The sequence below is a fragment of the Erpetoichthys calabaricus genome, chromosome 7 (genome assembly GCF_900747795.2).
Source record: "Erpetoichthys calabaricus chromosome 7, fErpCal1.3, whole genome shotgun sequence".
NCBI lineage: Eukaryota > Metazoa > Chordata > Cladistia > Polypteriformes > Polypteridae > Erpetoichthys > Erpetoichthys calabaricus.
Genome location: NC_041400.2, coordinates 179,073,131 through 179,089,772, shown reverse-complemented (window position 1 = coordinate 179,089,772; position 16,642 = coordinate 179,073,131). Strand labels below are relative to the sequence as shown.

The 16,642-nt window shown below is 38.2% G+C and overlaps 2 protein-coding genes across 2 annotated transcripts in view; both read right to left on the bottom strand.

The window, feature by feature from the left end:
• The window catches only part of LOC114654912 (baculoviral IAP repeat-containing protein 1-like), an 828,238-nt gene that overhangs the window by 186,932 nt on the left and 624,664 nt on the right, over nt 1-16,642 (bottom strand). The window lies entirely within an intron of this gene.
• polr1e (RNA polymerase I subunit E) overlaps nt 1-16,642 on the bottom strand; it is a 53,748-nt gene that overhangs the window by 6,034 nt on the left and 31,072 nt on the right. Inside the window, exons 7-11 of the mRNA XM_028805774.2 lie at nt 13,764-13,871; nt 9,917-10,013; nt 7,593-7,726; nt 6,658-6,733; nt 3,849-3,980 (exon numbers count right to left, since the gene is read on the bottom strand). Coding sequence (XP_028661607.2) covers nt 3,849-3,980; nt 6,658-6,733; nt 7,593-7,726; nt 9,917-10,013; nt 13,764-13,871 — 547 coding nt within the window. The remainder of the gene's footprint in view (nt 1-3,848; nt 3,981-6,657; nt 6,734-7,592; nt 7,727-9,916; nt 10,014-13,763; nt 13,872-16,642) is intronic.

The window sequence follows — 16,642 nt, the reverse complement described above, 5'->3', positions numbered from 1 at the left end:
GTCTCTAATTGTTAAATATGTTTAATTTTTCGGTAAAAGAAAAGGGCCCAATAAGGTCTGCTTGTAGGCCCCCATGATAAATTTGCCACTGTAGTCAAGTATTGTTGTGACTGAATTAGTGCCCAGTTAAAAAACATGCTCCTCGTTGGGGCATAATGCATTAGTGAGGTGCACTTAGCACATACAACAGCTGCATTCTCTTACACAAGTGACTTCATTTTCATACCACACAGTGTTGTATTTGTCTAAGCATATATTTCATGTAATAACCGACAAAATATACAGGACCCGTGGAAGTGTACTTCAGATCACCAATAGTCAACAGCTATTGCCTATATATTTGTTTTTCTTTTTCAACACTATCAAATAGTGTTTGAGAGAATGTGGCAGCAGCACAAATTAGAGTTTTTAAAATATGATTCTACATGCTAGTGCTGTGATGATTCTGCTTGCCAAATGACAAAGCCTTTTAAAGGCTTGGATGTAAATGCCACTTTTATTTCTTGTGTCTCCTATAGCAGAACTTTATTTCAAAAAAACTGAAAGTTTCTGTTTTCTCTCCACTGAAGTCTCTACTGTCTCAAATGATGGTTTGCAATTAATTTCTATAGACTACATTGTTAACTTGCTGTATTTTAAGGATAGTTCTAAGTTGTTTCTTAGTTCACCTTTGCTAGGATTATACATAATTACAATTTTAACAGCTATATACAATAATACTCTTTTTCTAGTTGTAAATGTATGTATGTATGTATGTATGTGTATATATTTAATGAATATGACTTTTAATAAATAAGATCTGTTTTATTGCTATGCACATTCTGCTTATGCTTTCCAAAGCATAGCATTTATACAGTAGCTGTATAAATTTACTAAGTTAGGTAATTGTTTTTCCTAAAGTAAATTAATTGTACTTTTACTTGAGTAATTTCTTCAGATCATATACTTTTAATTTTACTTGAGTAGTTTCCATGTCAGTTGCTTTTACTTAAGTAAATTTTTGTCCAAGTAACAATACTTCAACTTAAGTAGTGTTTCTTAGTACTCTTTTCTACCTCTGTACCACAGTGACTGCATAGTGGTAACTGTGAAACATGGAGGTGGGAGTGTGTTGATATAGGGCTGCATGAGCACAAAGGGTGCAAGTTTGCATACCAAATTATGAATGAAGACACGACTCACAGTCTCAAGAAGCTTGGCATGAGAGGAATTTTCAAGCATGAAAATGCACTGTGAAACTCGCACAAGAAATTTTTTAAGAAGAAAAAAATGAAAACTATGACCTAGCCAAATATGTTCCCTGAATTGAATTCAACAAGTGAAAAACAGCATAAAACCTCTCTACAGATTTATGAAAGACTAGTATCATCCATGCCCAGGAAGATTGAACCTGTTCTCAAAAATAAAGGCAGACATGCAAAATATAACAAAAAAAAATGAATCGCACTAATGAAGGGTGTACTGACTTATATTGCAGATGGTTCTTAAACGTTCCCTTATTTTTTAATTAGTCAAGCAAAACAAAATGACATCACTCTTCTTAATCTTCAGGAACAAACAAATAAAAATTGTATTTAATGGACAAGATTTGTAATTCCTTAACATTTTAGTAATGATAACCAGGGGTGTACTCAGTTTTGTTATATAATGTGTGATGGACAGCCGGGGATCGTGCCCTGTTGGGAAGACTGGGAGAGCAAAGGACCAAGAAAAGGGCAAGCCATTACCTGGGACAGAAAAAGACAGCCACCCTGGGTAACATCAGGGCCATGAGCATCGGGCTGTAACGTTTAAGCCTGTTTGGTTACGTGGCCACCCACCAGGGGCTGCTGGGATAATTCCAGAGCCATGGTCTACAGCACTTCTGCCTCAACCGGAAGTGCTGCCAGAAGAGGAGCCGGATTTAAAACGCAGCACTTCTGGGCACTGCCCAGACTTAACTGAGGAACACTTGGGAGTACTTCCAGGTGTGGTATAAAAGGGGCCGCCTCACTCCACTCGGGAAGCCGGAGTTGGGTGGACGAGGATGGAGCTTGAAGGACAGGAGTGGAGGCGGTGAAGAAAAGAAAAGGAAAGATAAGGATTGAGTTATTGAGAATATTTGGGTTTGCATTGTGTGTTGCAGGAAAAAGTAAAATAAAATGGATGGCGTCTGTCTGTGTCCGGGGGTCAAACTCCACAAATGTAACACAAGAAAGTTTTCAGTGCACAGGATAAATATGAAGGGTATCATGAGGTCACCATTGCTAGCACAGGAGACAGGGTTAAAATCCAGTTAGGTTAACTGCTATATGGATTTTAATCCCATAATACTAAATCTAAATTGGCTTATTGCAAGTTGGTATATATGTATACATGTGTGAGTGTATCCTGCTTGGTCAGGGAAAGGAATAGTTGATAAGAGGATAAATTCAGCATTTTTCAAGTCAAAGTTATTTTTTTCACAATCACTGTGCAAAATAATTTGCCAGAGGAAATTGTGTTCTAAAGTGAAAAATGCAATGTCTGCGTTCGCAGTTTAAAATGGTGTCCAAAGGCCATGACTCACTACATAATTCACAATCCCGCTTAGCACATACATACAAATATAAATATATACATTTTAAAATATTTTAATAAAGCAACACTCAAAGTGCTTATTTTACTAAATCTAAAATGATCAGAAAAGCAGCTGCATTATTCAAAACTGGAGGTGCATCTACATCTCAGTATCATAAGTTGTAATAAAACTTATTTCAGGCACAAACAAGAACAAACAGAGATGGTAAAAAAGGACTATAGTGGGTATGAAAAAAGAAAATCTTTTGAAGGATTCATTGTACGGAGGAGGAGGAGAAAGATTTTTGGGTGGCTTAAAAGAGGTTCCTGCAGTTCATTCAACAACCTAGGAAAGGCAGGCAGGAATTTGTACTTGCACTTATCAGCAAGCATGGAGAATTGTGGATATCATGAAAACACACAAAGAGTACTCTGAGGAACTGTTAAGCATGAAGGAGTGGGAGGGAGTGGGAAAGCCTAGGCTGGAGAACGGGAAGAGAAAGAAAATGTACAATGGTAGAACCAAAGATCCAGCAGAAACGATGTACTGCCATTAAGGTACAACACTAAATACACATAGTCTTAATGTTTATTCAGGGTGGATGTTGATTAGACTGGAATGTAAACACAGGTTACTGATACAATAGCATTTGGTCCAGATCCAGCCTAGTGTAAATGTATGCCCATTGTGCAGAATTAATTTAGTTATAGCAGGTTTCCACTTTGTGAATAAGTTTGTCTTTCATAAGCACTGCAGTTACTGATAAAAACAAGCATCATTATGTGTCAGGCGACATTGTAATGGAGTGCCCTATCAGCCTTTCTTTAAAGGTGAACTGATTTTTCAGCCTCTACAGTTAATTATGGAAGTGACTAGAGGAACTAAAAGAAGGTAAAGCCATAACTGATGTAATCATCTACTTGCATCTGCTCCTATTGAAGAGTGATATATACTCAAGTGTATACATTCCTACCTATCTCTCTGTCGATCCCATAATAAATCAAATAAATGGAGCAGTAAAAAGGTTTTGAGACGGACTGTGCTGCAGGTTGTCATGTTCAATGTGCAACTAACATGTACACAATTAGCAAGACTGGTTTGTTGCCTGTTCATTTAATCTCTCTTGTACAACTGTATTCAGGTGGTGGTATTTTCTTAACTGTCACGTGGTGTGTCTTTGTTGTAAAAAAAATTTGAGCTTGCATCCCAGATTATTGTGCATCCTTAAAAAAAAATGAAGGACAATGTGTTGGTTTTTAGACCCTCCCTGCAGTTTAAATTTGGTAAGGTTAAAAAAAAATTAACTTACTGAGATTCACCAATCTTCACATCTCGCTGTAAAATTGTCAAATCTGCCTGATAATCATTGATGTGCAGAATTAATGCTAAAGCGTATGCAGTAATTTTGGACTTCATAGATAATGACACCACATTCTGGATCCTGAAAAGAAGAATGTCTATTATCTATTGTGTTGCAAACAAAGTGACAAAACTAATAAAGACAAAAAACAAACACAATAAAAATATACAAAAACACAACCTGATACCATTTACCCAAACAAAGTACAGTAATTAAGCTACTCTATTTAGCAAAGAAGAAAATAATAATTTAAAAAACACAACAATTTATGTGGTCAGTATGTACTTTGCTTGAAATTTTACTCATGCATATTAGCACAGGATTCAAATACTCATTGTATGGGATGATGGGGTTACAGGCAAGAGAGAGGATAGGACTGATTGCAATTTGTTATTCTTAAATACTTTTGAGGGCGAAGCATTCATTTAATTTACTTAAAACAGATGTATAGCTCATCTTTATGGAAAATATATCTCCAGCGTAAGTTAACATCTGATATTTTGAAGGTTTTATCTTGTATCTTGCTAATAGTGCTGGGGAAACAGACACTGACAATAAACTGGTGGCATTTAAACCAGGATGGGAAACTGATGGCATTAAAGCAATCACTGGGTATGAATGCTTTTTTTTTTTAAATCCCTGTTAAAATTTTGCCTACATCACATTTTGGACGGCAGGTTTTGTCCCCTTGTCCCATAAGAGGCAATTATGGAATTCTCCAATTCTGACTCACTCTTCCCATTTGTGACTATTTTAGCTCAATAACATTGTGTACTTTTAAGTGTGAGCTTCTCATTTCAGATCCTGCCACAACATCCTAGTAAGGTGTACATATGAATGTGAATTTCTTATGTATTTACAATCCTCAAAATTACAACTTTTTGATCAAGGTCCTTTCTTTGTGTCTTAAATGCAATTTGCTTCAGGTCATAGAGAGAATACCCTACATTCATCTGAGGAATCCTCAGTGATGGTAAGACGTCAATGCTCTTGATAAACCAAAGCATTCCTAAACATGACACTGCCATCAACATATATGACCACAGATATGTGTTATCTTTCTTTTTTTTTTATCCATATCAGCCAAAGAATTTCCATTTTGGCTTGTTTGTCAAGAGAACATCCAGGTACATTTTGTCTTACTTAAAGTTGTGTACTGAAGCTCTTGCAAGTGAGCAGTAGCTTCTGTCTTGTTGCTATGCTATGGATTTCAGCAGCCATAATATTATTTAAGACATCTACAAAAAGATTAAACCTTGCTTTTGAAAGATTTTAGCATGACAGTCACTACTGTGAAGATTGAGCATTGTCCAAAACACATTTCATTTGGACATTATGGTTCTGAATGTGGTCCAGAGACACATAAATATGGGTTTGTGAGGATTTTCAGATAGAGAAAAACATACATTTTCAGGAATTTCTTTTGATCGTGGCATTATGTTCCTCCTGAACCTATTTACTGGCAAGTTCATGCTAATAAACCAGTGAAATTTATAATGGGCAGGGTTGGCCTAAATCAAGCCCAATCACAAAGGCATTTAAACATCCGTCCAACCATCCATCCATTATCCAACATGCTATATCCTAACTACGGGGTCACAGGGGTCTGCTGGAGACAATCCCAGCCAACACAGGGCGAAAGGCAGGAAACAAACCACAGGCAGGGCGCCAGCCAACCACAAGGGCATTTAAACTGTTAATCCTTATTATTGCTTTAACTGGTGTGGAGACTGGCTCGGACACAGACAGGCAGACACGCTCATGTCACCCAACACGTTTATTTACAATATTTACAATATCCAGGTGCCCACAAACCCCAAAGTCCTGGCCACGCAACAATGCCTTTTCTCTCTTCAGGCCACCTCCTTGCCTTCCTCCCGACATCATCTTACTTCCTCCCGACTCTTGTCTATGACTGGAGGGAGGCGGCCCCTTTTATACACACCCGGATGTGCTCCAGGTGCTCCCCGGCAATCTTTCACCGGCACTCCCCAGTGTGGCGGAAGTGCCGGCTGCGTACCCGGAAGCACTCCGGGTGTTCCCTCTTTTCTTCCCCCCAGCACTTCAGGGTGTTGCAGAAGCGCTGGGGTCCAGGGTCCCCAAGGCATCGGGGCGCCCCCTGGCGGTGGCCACGGGCCCCTACAGGGTAGACCTTCCAAGCTCTGTACCCGTGGCCCCCAATACAACCAGGGCGGATGCCCCCTCGCGGTCTGGAGGAGGAATCAGCCCTCCTCCTGTCTTCCTGGCCGGGCGTGAGCCCCGTCCGGGTGCCACACTGGGTTTAGCCCACTATAAGGATACTAAAACTTTAACAACTAAAAACTGGATGCTTGTCTACTTTGTACGTCAAACAATGAAGACAAAGACAAACTCTGGTGTCTTTCTCTATATCCATATTCTCTTCCCTTTCAACTACAATCCAAAAAACTACTGAGTAAATCTGCTGTGAAAAATACCAAATACCAAACAAAACCATGAATCTATAAGTTTAGTTAAAAACTTAATGTTAGTACATCACATGGATTAATATTACTGCTTAGTTTACTAGACTAAAATGTCACTGTTGATGCCTAAAATATTATATACTTCTGTACTTTCCACTGTATGTAGTGGAAGTGCATGTGGTATTTGCCTCATGAAATAACTGTGGTACTTTCAAGCACAGAAACTGCTCTGAGTATAAGACGTTTAATATCTTTACATAGGTCAAAAATCTGAAGCAATAAGGACATTTTCCTTGAGCTATAGTTATACTCACCTCCCAGTGTTATAGGATAATTGTGTGAAATTTTTCCTTAACGTGCTCTTAATTAAATGAGGGCAGCTCACAAAAACTGAAAAATTAATGACAATTTAATGAATTGTATAGATGACACTAAGTGATGCATGACATACAATCTTTAATCTGATCTTTAATTAAACATAAAATTATACTAAACTGATGCTACTGCTGCAAAGTTAAAACAGAGAAATAATACTGACATGTGCAATAAAAACAGTTAAAAAGTAAGAAACAAAAGGTAATAAAAAAAGTTATACCATCTTGTTATACTAAAGTTGCCTCAAAAGGACAAATTCTGGCTTGTCTCGAAGCCCCTTAAAGTGGGGGAAGACATGACAAAAAGTATTGGTACTCTTCCACTATTTAAAAAGGAATCACATTCCTAAATGAAAATCAATGTGTCTGCTCTATAGAACATGAAACAAAGAATGGTGAATGTCAATTACTTTTGTCAGTTTTAACTTATTTTACAGAAAATTGTAATTTTTTTTCTTTAGAGAAAGGGTACCAGTCCTTATGGCTGAGTTACCAACAGCTTTAAAATCATAAAAACAAGCTGAAAGCTACTATAGTGATACTATGGATTAAAAGAAAACATCCTAAACCTATTTAAACCAATTTAAGATTATAGGGGGCTGGGGCATATCCTGGTAGGAGAAAGAATCAAATGTAAACATGTCTCTATAGTTGTGGGAGGAAAGCCAGAATACCCAGGTAAAAAGCACATGCAAACATGGGAAGAATATAAAATCTCGACTAAGACAATGATGGGCTTTGGAAGTTATCACCTTGATACTACCAAGCCATTCCAATATTACCCTATATAAAAATCTATCCTGCAATCACTAATTTATTTCTGCTTGGAGTGCCCTCAGGTGTTTTATTGAAGTGCATCAAGGAAATTAGCTTACAGGTATGTTTTATTATAGTCTGTCCTGCCATCCTGATGAGCTGATTTAGATACCACAAAATGCGAGCTTTTTCATCACGAACTTCAGTATCAGTAGGCAGGTTCTTCAAGCCTTCTATCACAGATAAAGGTGACCTGTACATTGAACACATGAACAAATAATAAATATATATACATATATATATTGTACATACATACACACACACACATATTCATACATATATAACCGAGGCAGGCATATGTCACTCCACTTTTCAGATCACTACATCAGTTCCCTTTACCGTCACATATTAATAAGTTCAAATCCCTGATATTTCCCTGCACTAGTTAACGGGTCAGCATCTCATATATATCAGCATTTAACTTTTTGTTTCTCAATCTTTTACATCTGAATATATATTTTGTTTTTTATTTTAACATTCATATTTATATATATATATATTGTGACGGACGTCCGGGACCCATGCCTGGCCAGGACGCCCCTTTAGCACTGGATCCGTGGAAGCAGCTATGGGATGCACATTACGTCCCCCGGAACACTTGGTGGCAACATCCCTTGTTTTGCATCAGGGCCATAATTATGTTACACTGGAGCTCATCCCTGATGGGCTCCGTGGCCCCCGCCAGGGGGAGCTGCATGGCTTAACGAGCCTGTGTGGGCTGGAAAGCAGCCACACCCGGGAGTGCAGCCTAATTAGGCCAATTACCACCTGGAGCGCTTCCGGGTGGGCTATAAAAGAAGACTGCAGCCACTAATCAAGGTGCCAGAGTCGGGAGGAGGAGGACGAAGCTGCCTGGGAGGAGTGGAGGATATTTGTTTGTATTTGGGACTGTATTTTGCCTGGGGGGGTCACAGGGAAGACGTGCCCCACAGGTGAAGAAAAATAAAAGTTTATTTTTTTTTTATATGTGCCTCTGGTGTGAGTCTGTGTTGGGTCAGGCATCTATATATCACCTTTGTTACAACACACACACATATTATATATATATATATATATATATATATATATATATATATATATATATATATATATATATATATATATCCATCCATCCATTTTCCAACCCGCTGAATCCGAACACAGGGTCACGGGGGTCTGCTGGAGCCAATCCCAGCCAACACAGGGCACAAGGCAGGAACCAAGGAACCAAATAAATATTTTTATATATATATATATATATATATATATATATATATATATATAAATTCAAAATCAATATATATTCAGATGTAAAAGATTATGAGAAACAAAAAGCTAAATGCTGATCTCAAAAACTGTATACACATGCTGCGCTTGTAAGAAACATTATACACAGTGCAGGCTGTGTGATTGTACAATTTCAACTGGAAGCAATATGTTGACAATGAATGTCATGTGTCCTCTTCAAATGTCCAACATATCATGACATAACACAGCATGGATAATATATAATTTACTTGTGAAATGCTTTTCAGCTTGTTCCTCATGTTACAGACCATAGATGAAAATAAGACTTACTCTCAGCTGAAAGCAACAGTGATAAAATTTGTTTGCTAAAAACCAAACCATACAAGTAGATTAAGTAAGTTTTGTCACTGAAATCTAAATTAATCTACATCGGTTCCTGAAGTGATCATCAATGAGTGACTCCTGCTCACATAATCTGCTCTTTTAAGGACTTTTGAGGTTGGATTTGAAGAAATCAACTACTGTATGCCTCTCGAGTCATTTTATTACAATGTAGTTTTTCCATACATGCAACCAATAGTAGTCATTCAAATGTGCTCTAGGCCAGAGAAAGGTGAATGGGGAACCCATCGATCTTATTTATTTTGAATACAATCACCATCACAGACTGAACCCACTGCTTTCTGTTTACTGTGCAATGCATATTCTACTTCTTAAATTTGTCACTGTTAATTCATCTAATAAACCTGCAGTTCAAACAGCTACAATAATAATGGGTCAATATTGAGATGCTAATTAAGTGAGCAGCATGGTTTTGTACATTTCAGAAGAAAATAGAGAAGCAAACACAAAAAGCTATTAACAGACAAATATAGCCTAGCATGGAAGCAAACCTGTCCCCATTTAACTCTACCAACATTTCACTACTGCATTTACTCCAAATTTAATTTCGTATTTAGTTGAGTCAATACCAAATCCTATTCATATATTTCAGGATTGTTGCCATTTCCTTAAATTTGCTGTTATTAGCACATTGACCTTGAACCAAAATCTCATACATCCAAGAAATTTGAAATGCATATGAGAATGACTTATTACCCCTCACCTCATAAAAAAGATGAAAAAGGTGTTTCAGTGGTAAGAGTTACAGTCTTACCTGTCCTCCTCAATCATTTTCAATATATCTTCTGACTTGATGTCCCTGAAAACCTGAGAGGGGATTTCTAACACCTCATATTCAGCAGGAGAGATAACTGAATAACTGCTAAGGAAACATTAAATACTAGGAATTTTAATGTGTTATGTAAAAAAGTATCATAGCTAAATGTTCTCCGAGTGAGTTACTCCTGCTCATATAACACACGTATTTAAGTGCTTTTGTGTCTTAATTTGAAGGAGTCAATTGTGACTCTTTTAAGTTTTTTTTTATTATAATGTAGGCTGTACCTTACATTTACTCGGTCAAGAGATGTAACTAAACAACTCCTACAAGAATATTCTGAATATTAATAAATTTAAATGGTAAATAAAAAAACACAGTTAAAAATACTCTTTGAGGTTCACAGTCCTTATAACCTGTACACATGAAAATAGATCAGAAAACATATTCTGTGCTTAATGTTGAGCCATCATGTGTACATGCTTCCATTCTGACATGCAGACAAGCATTAAATCATCCCAAAACTGTCAAATTGTCTTCATGGAATTGTAATACTGCATGTAAATCTGTTGAAAAAAATGCTGAAATTCTGAACCCATCAGTGCCCCACCATCTACACATTGGGATCATGAATGAGGAGGTATTTCGCAATGAGCTGGCCAAGAGGACGCCACCAGAGATGGCATCAGTCTCTAACGAATAAACCAACCTTGTCTCTGCTATTAGGCTGCAAACAAAATAACAATGCATTTATCAAACCAACATGAAGGGAGAGTATCGAAGGAAACTTGCACCTTTCTCTGCTCATGCCATCTGTTCTCCTAGGGCCCTTCCAAATTCTCTTCCAGTTCAGCTGGGCAAGCTCTAAGGGAGGCCTATTCAAATGGCAGCCCATGGACTACATGCTGGTGCCAGAATAATGAACTAAGGGCTGAATGTGACACAACCGGTCATCAAAACAAAAGATAGGTATGCAAAACATCATATCGGTCCCCTGTTATGAAGATAACTGTGCACTTCCAAGGACATGCAGGATTGAGGATTTGGTGATGCTAAAATGATGCTAGTGTATGTGTATGCTAGTGAGCTGAGGATGGCATCTCTGCAATTTGCAATTTTGTTTTTCTCTTTCTTAATTTGTTCAGGCCTAATTATATAATTATGAATATTTGCGCATACCTGTACACTTCACAAGATATTTCTTTCTTCAGCATTGATTTTGTGCTTTGTTACATGTTACAGGTTTTAATTACTATTACATGGTACAGATTTTACTTATTATTATAAATGCAAACATGCATCACTTTTTCAATTCAGCACACACTGAGAAACAACATACTTAAAGGTTAAGTTTGGTATTAAGTCAAAGTAATTTCTTCACAAACATGATATATATACATTTGCCCACACTGGCGCTTTACAATGGAGGCTATGGAGCACAGAGGAAAATAATAAAAACTTATCATATATGCCCATTTTTCAAGCTAAGACTGTTGTCAAGTACTTATTCACATCTTGCAGTTACACACAAATTGTAAAACATTTTATACATGTCATTTTTGAAAGAAAAAAAAACAAGTAATATTATTACATTCAGCCATTTTAAACGATGACGTGCCATGTGTGACAGCTTAGCCAACAGTCTTCCTAGGGGTGATTTCCCATCAAAAGACAAAATCAAAGTAAACTTTTTGTTCCACGTGGATGGTTTTGTTTTGATTTACTTCTGTATTTAACTGAGAACTGACATAAGCAAATAGAAAACATATCCTTACAATGATGAAAATAGTACCAGGAATATGTAAGAAAATTATTATTTCCAGATCTCTTTAGTGGTCACAAACATGCACCAGAAACACAGAAGGTGCGAATCGATACTCAGCAACTGTCTTGGCTTGAAAAATGGATGGCGCATTTTCAAGCTTTTTTTCTGTGCTTATTACCCACCATATTGTAAAATGTCAGGGTACAAGATATATTTTTTAAAGTTGTTGAAAGCACTTAACATTAAAGCATAAGTCTGCATGGAAAATGTATATATACTGTGTTCGTGAAGAAATAAATTTGACTTCAAAAATACAAAACTTTAATATTGAAATGCTGTTGTCTGCTGAGCTGACAAGTTTGCAATAAAAATAAAAAAAATTGTAACAACATATGCAATGTCTGAAAAGTTTTAAAGGGTACTGAATACTTAGGAAAGATACTATACCCATTACACTGGAACTTGGAAAAGGTAAGAAAAATTCACTGTCTTCATGCACTCTGGAACTGGCTCATTTAAAGAAGTAAAAAGCACAAAAAAGACCTGGGGCTGTATTATCAAGTGTCTCAGATTTACTCCTAGGAAATGTATTAAACGTCAGACCAGAATAAGAACTTGTTCCACCTTTGAGTAGAACATGAGAATTATTTATAAAGTGTTCTGCTGACTAAGAGTTTGTGTCTGAGAAGGAATGATCTCATGATTTTATGGTGGCCCAAGTCATAAAGTGGTACTGATGAAGATGTTTTGTAGTTCCCTTGGAAATAATTGTGACACTTTATAGTTTTCTGAAACTAAATCTATGGCTTCACCAGAAAGATAATAATAATATTAAAAGAAGAAAAATGAAAACTTATTAAGGTAGGATATTGCAAGAACAATACTGTAATGAGCACAGAGATGGAAATACCAAAACACAAAACAGTTAATGAGAGTAAAGCTCAATAATGGGCATGTTTATGATCCACAGGTGTATTTTCAGAAGAATCACCTTCCTACTGTAATGGCCATGGAAAGCGCCTTGTAATTAACAGTTATTCTGAGACTATGTCATGTTCACTCTTCCAATGTACTACTATGGCATGCCATGCCTCTCTCTGTGATCCCATCTTATCTTCTGCGAGGCTCTATTTATCCTCTCTTCCTAAGCCTCAGTGTACCTGTGTGACATTTCGCTATCAATCACCCATCCAGCCCCACCTATCTTCAAAGTAATATACTGGCTATACAATACAGTTTGCAATCATGACCACCTGTGCATTGATACTATGATATTGCTTGAGATTCACATATGCATGCTTATCCTCATTTGGGAAAATGATCTTTATGTGTGTGCCAATTTTCATGAATGCAGCATTGCTTTAACATTACCTCACATGGAGTCATGGAGAAATGTATAACTTTGCTTAGTAGATTGGATAAACTTTATTACCTCACATGTTGTAAGGGTGTTTAAAGGTTGGTGCAAAATTCGAGCAACATTTGGTTCTTATATATCCAGATTATTGCTATTACAAAGCTGCATTTTACAAGTAGCATTAAAAAAAAACTTATTTTGGCAAACAGTGCATGGCTACTTCATTGAGATGGAGTGATCATGTAATGTACAACCTTTCTTATGAATATTATTACGAGTTCATTGTTGTACAGCGTTTCCAAAACATTCCACCATTCCCGGGATGCGCATGCCAATCACTGCCTGAATAACATCTTCAAGGAGCTCCTAGCATGTTAGGATATCTCATGAGCGCTCCTAAATCCTGGTGAAGTTACAAATAGCTTCCTTAATAAGAAAAGGTAATGATTTTACACCTATACTTAAGAGTAGGTACAAGTTTGTATCATTATGAGATTTTTGAGCCAATTAGACCCATTTTCTTACTCTTGAGATGCTTGGTAAAAACAGGTACAGGTCTACAAAGCTTGGGATCCAAATATCTTGTGTCTATTTAACCAGTTTCTCTCAAGACAACCTCTGATGTTCATTCATTTTGGGTGCAATTTGTGCTTTAAGTAATGAAATGTACATGGTATTAACTTTACAGATTGAAATAATTGCTCTGCACATACAAAGGATACTTTCATCCAGGCTGTATACATCTTTCAGCTTTTCTGCATTTTCGTAGCAAGGTGGAATATAACTTGAGGCTTCTTGGTTGTCTGCCTTTGCAATTTCATCCTCCAAAGCTTCAAAAAGTACATACAGATAAACAAAATGTACCAAAAAAGAAGAAAATATAATGACAGGTTGGAAAATAATGACTGCTTTCAAATAATGTTTTCTATTCAATAATCAGACAAAGACTTTTATTATTTACATTTCTTAAGCCTGCATTACTGTAACCTATTTTTCACAAATGGTGGTCTTACATAAACAACCCAGCCACAGGGGATGCACAAACCAGTGTGTTTTTTCGTGCCCATCCCAAGCCCGGATAAATGGGAAGGGTTACATCAGGAAGGGCATCCGGTGTAAAATTTTGCCAAATCAATATGCGGACAACAATACAAATTTCCACACCAGATCGGTCAGCCCCGGGTTAACAACGACTGCCACCAGTACTTTTAGTCAACAGGGTGCTGGCGGAAATTGGGCTACTGTTGGCCGAAGAAGAAGGAGAAGAAGAGGGGGGAGACGTGTCCGGAGGCAGAAGGAAGGTAAAGAGAGTGGAACTGAGGGTAGGAGCTTTGAATATTGGCAGTATGACTGGTAAGAGGAGAGAGTTAGCAGATATGATGGAGAGAAGGAAGGTTGATATATTGTGCGTGCAAGAGACTAAATGGAAGGGGAGTAAGGCCAGGTGGATCGGAGATGGATTCAAATTGTTCTATCATGATGTGGATAGGAGGAAAAATGGAGTAGGGGCTATTATGAAGGAACAGTATGTCAAGAGTGTTCTGGAGGTGAAAAGAATGTCAGACAGAGTAATGATTATGAAGCTGGAAATTGCAGGTGTGATGATGAATGTTGTTAGTGCATATCTCCCGCAAGTTGGGTGTGCAATGGATGAGAAAGAAGATTTTTGGAGTGAGTTGGATGAAGTGATGAACAGTGTACCCAAGGGACAGAAAGTGGTGATTGGAATGGATTTCAATGGACATGTTGGTGAAGGGAACAGAGGAGACGAGGAGGTGATGGGTAGGTATGGTGTCAAGGAGAGGAATGAAGAAGGTCAGAGGATAGTGGATTTTGACAAAGGATGGACATGGCTGTGGTGAATATGTATTTTAAGAAGAGGGAGGAACATAGGGTGACGTACAAGAGTGGAGGAAGATGCACACAGGTAGATTACATCCTATGCAGAAGAGTCAATCTGAAGGAGATTGAAGACAGCAAAGTAGTGGCAGGGGAAAGTATAGTTAAGCAGCATAAGATAGTGGTCTGTAGGATGACTTTGGGGATCAAGAAGAGGAAGAGAGTGAGGGCAGAGCCAAGGATCAAATGGTGGAAGTTGAAAAAGGAAGACTGCAAGGTTGAGTTTAGGGAAAAGGTGAGACAGGCACTGGGTGGTAGTGAAGAGTTACCAGACAGTTGAGAAACTACAGCAGATGTAGTAAGGGTGACAGCAAGAAGGGTGCTTGGTGTGACATCTGGACAGAGGAAGGAGGAAAAGGAAACCTGGTGGTGGAATGAGGAAATACAGGAGAGTATACAGAGGAAGAGGATGACAAAGAAGAAGTGGGATAGTCAAGAGAGATGCAGAAAGTAGACAAGAGTACAAGGAGATAAGGCGCAAGGTGAAGAGAGAGGTGGCGAAGACTAAAGAAAAAGCATATGATGAGTTGTATGAGAGGCTGGACACTGAAGAGGGAGAAAAGGACCCGTACCGATTGGCTAGACAGAGGGACCGAGCTGGGAAAGTTGTGCAGCAGGTTAGGGTGATAAAGGATAAAGATGGAAACATACTCACAAGCGAGAAGAGTGTGTTGAGCAGATGGAAAGAGTACTTTGAGAGGCTGATGAATGAAGAGCACTAGAGAGAGAAGAGGTTGGATGATGTGGAGATAGTGAATCAGGAAGTGTAATGGATTAGCAAGGAGGAAGTAAGGACAACTATGAAGAGGATGAAGAATGGAAAAGCTGTTGGTCCAGATGACATACTTGTGGAAGCATAGAGGTGTTTAGCAGAGATGGCAGTGGAGATTTTAACCAGATTGTTTAATGGAATCTTGGAAAGTGAGAGGATGCCTGAGGAGTGGAGAAGAGATGTACTGGTGCTGATATTTAAGAATAAGGGGGATGTCCAGGATTGTAGTAATTACAGGGGGATAAAATTGATGAGCCACAGCATGAAGTTATGGGAAACAGTAGTGGAAGCTAGGTTAAGAAGTGAGGTGATGATTAGTGAGCAGCAGTATGGTTTCATGACAAGAAAGAGCACTACAGATGCAATGTTTGCTCTGAGGGTGTTGATGGAGAAGTATAGAGAAGGCCAGAAGGAGTTGCATTGCATCTTTGTGGACCTGGAGAAAGCATATGACAGGGTGCCTCGAGAGGAGTTGTGGTATTGTATGAGGAAGTCGGGAGTGGCAGAGAAGTACGTAAGAGTTGTACAGGATATGTACGAGAGAAGTGTGACAGTGGTGAGGTCTGCGGTAGGAGTGACGGATGCATTCAAGGTGGAGGTGGGATTACATCAGGGATCAGCTCTAAGCCCTTTCTTATTTGCAATGGTGATGGACAGGTTCACAGACGAGATTAGACAGGAGTCCCCGTAGATTATGATGTTTGCTCATGACATTGTGATCTGTAGCAAGAATAGGGAGCAGATTGAGGAGACCCTGGAGAGGTGGAGATATGCTCTAGAGAGGAGAGGAATGAAGGTCAGTATGAACAAGACAGAATACATGTGTGTAAATGAGAGGGAGGTCAGTGGAATGGTGAGGATGCAAGGAGTAAAGTTGGCGAAGGTGGATGAGTTTAAATACTTGGGATCAACAGTACAGAGTAATGGGGA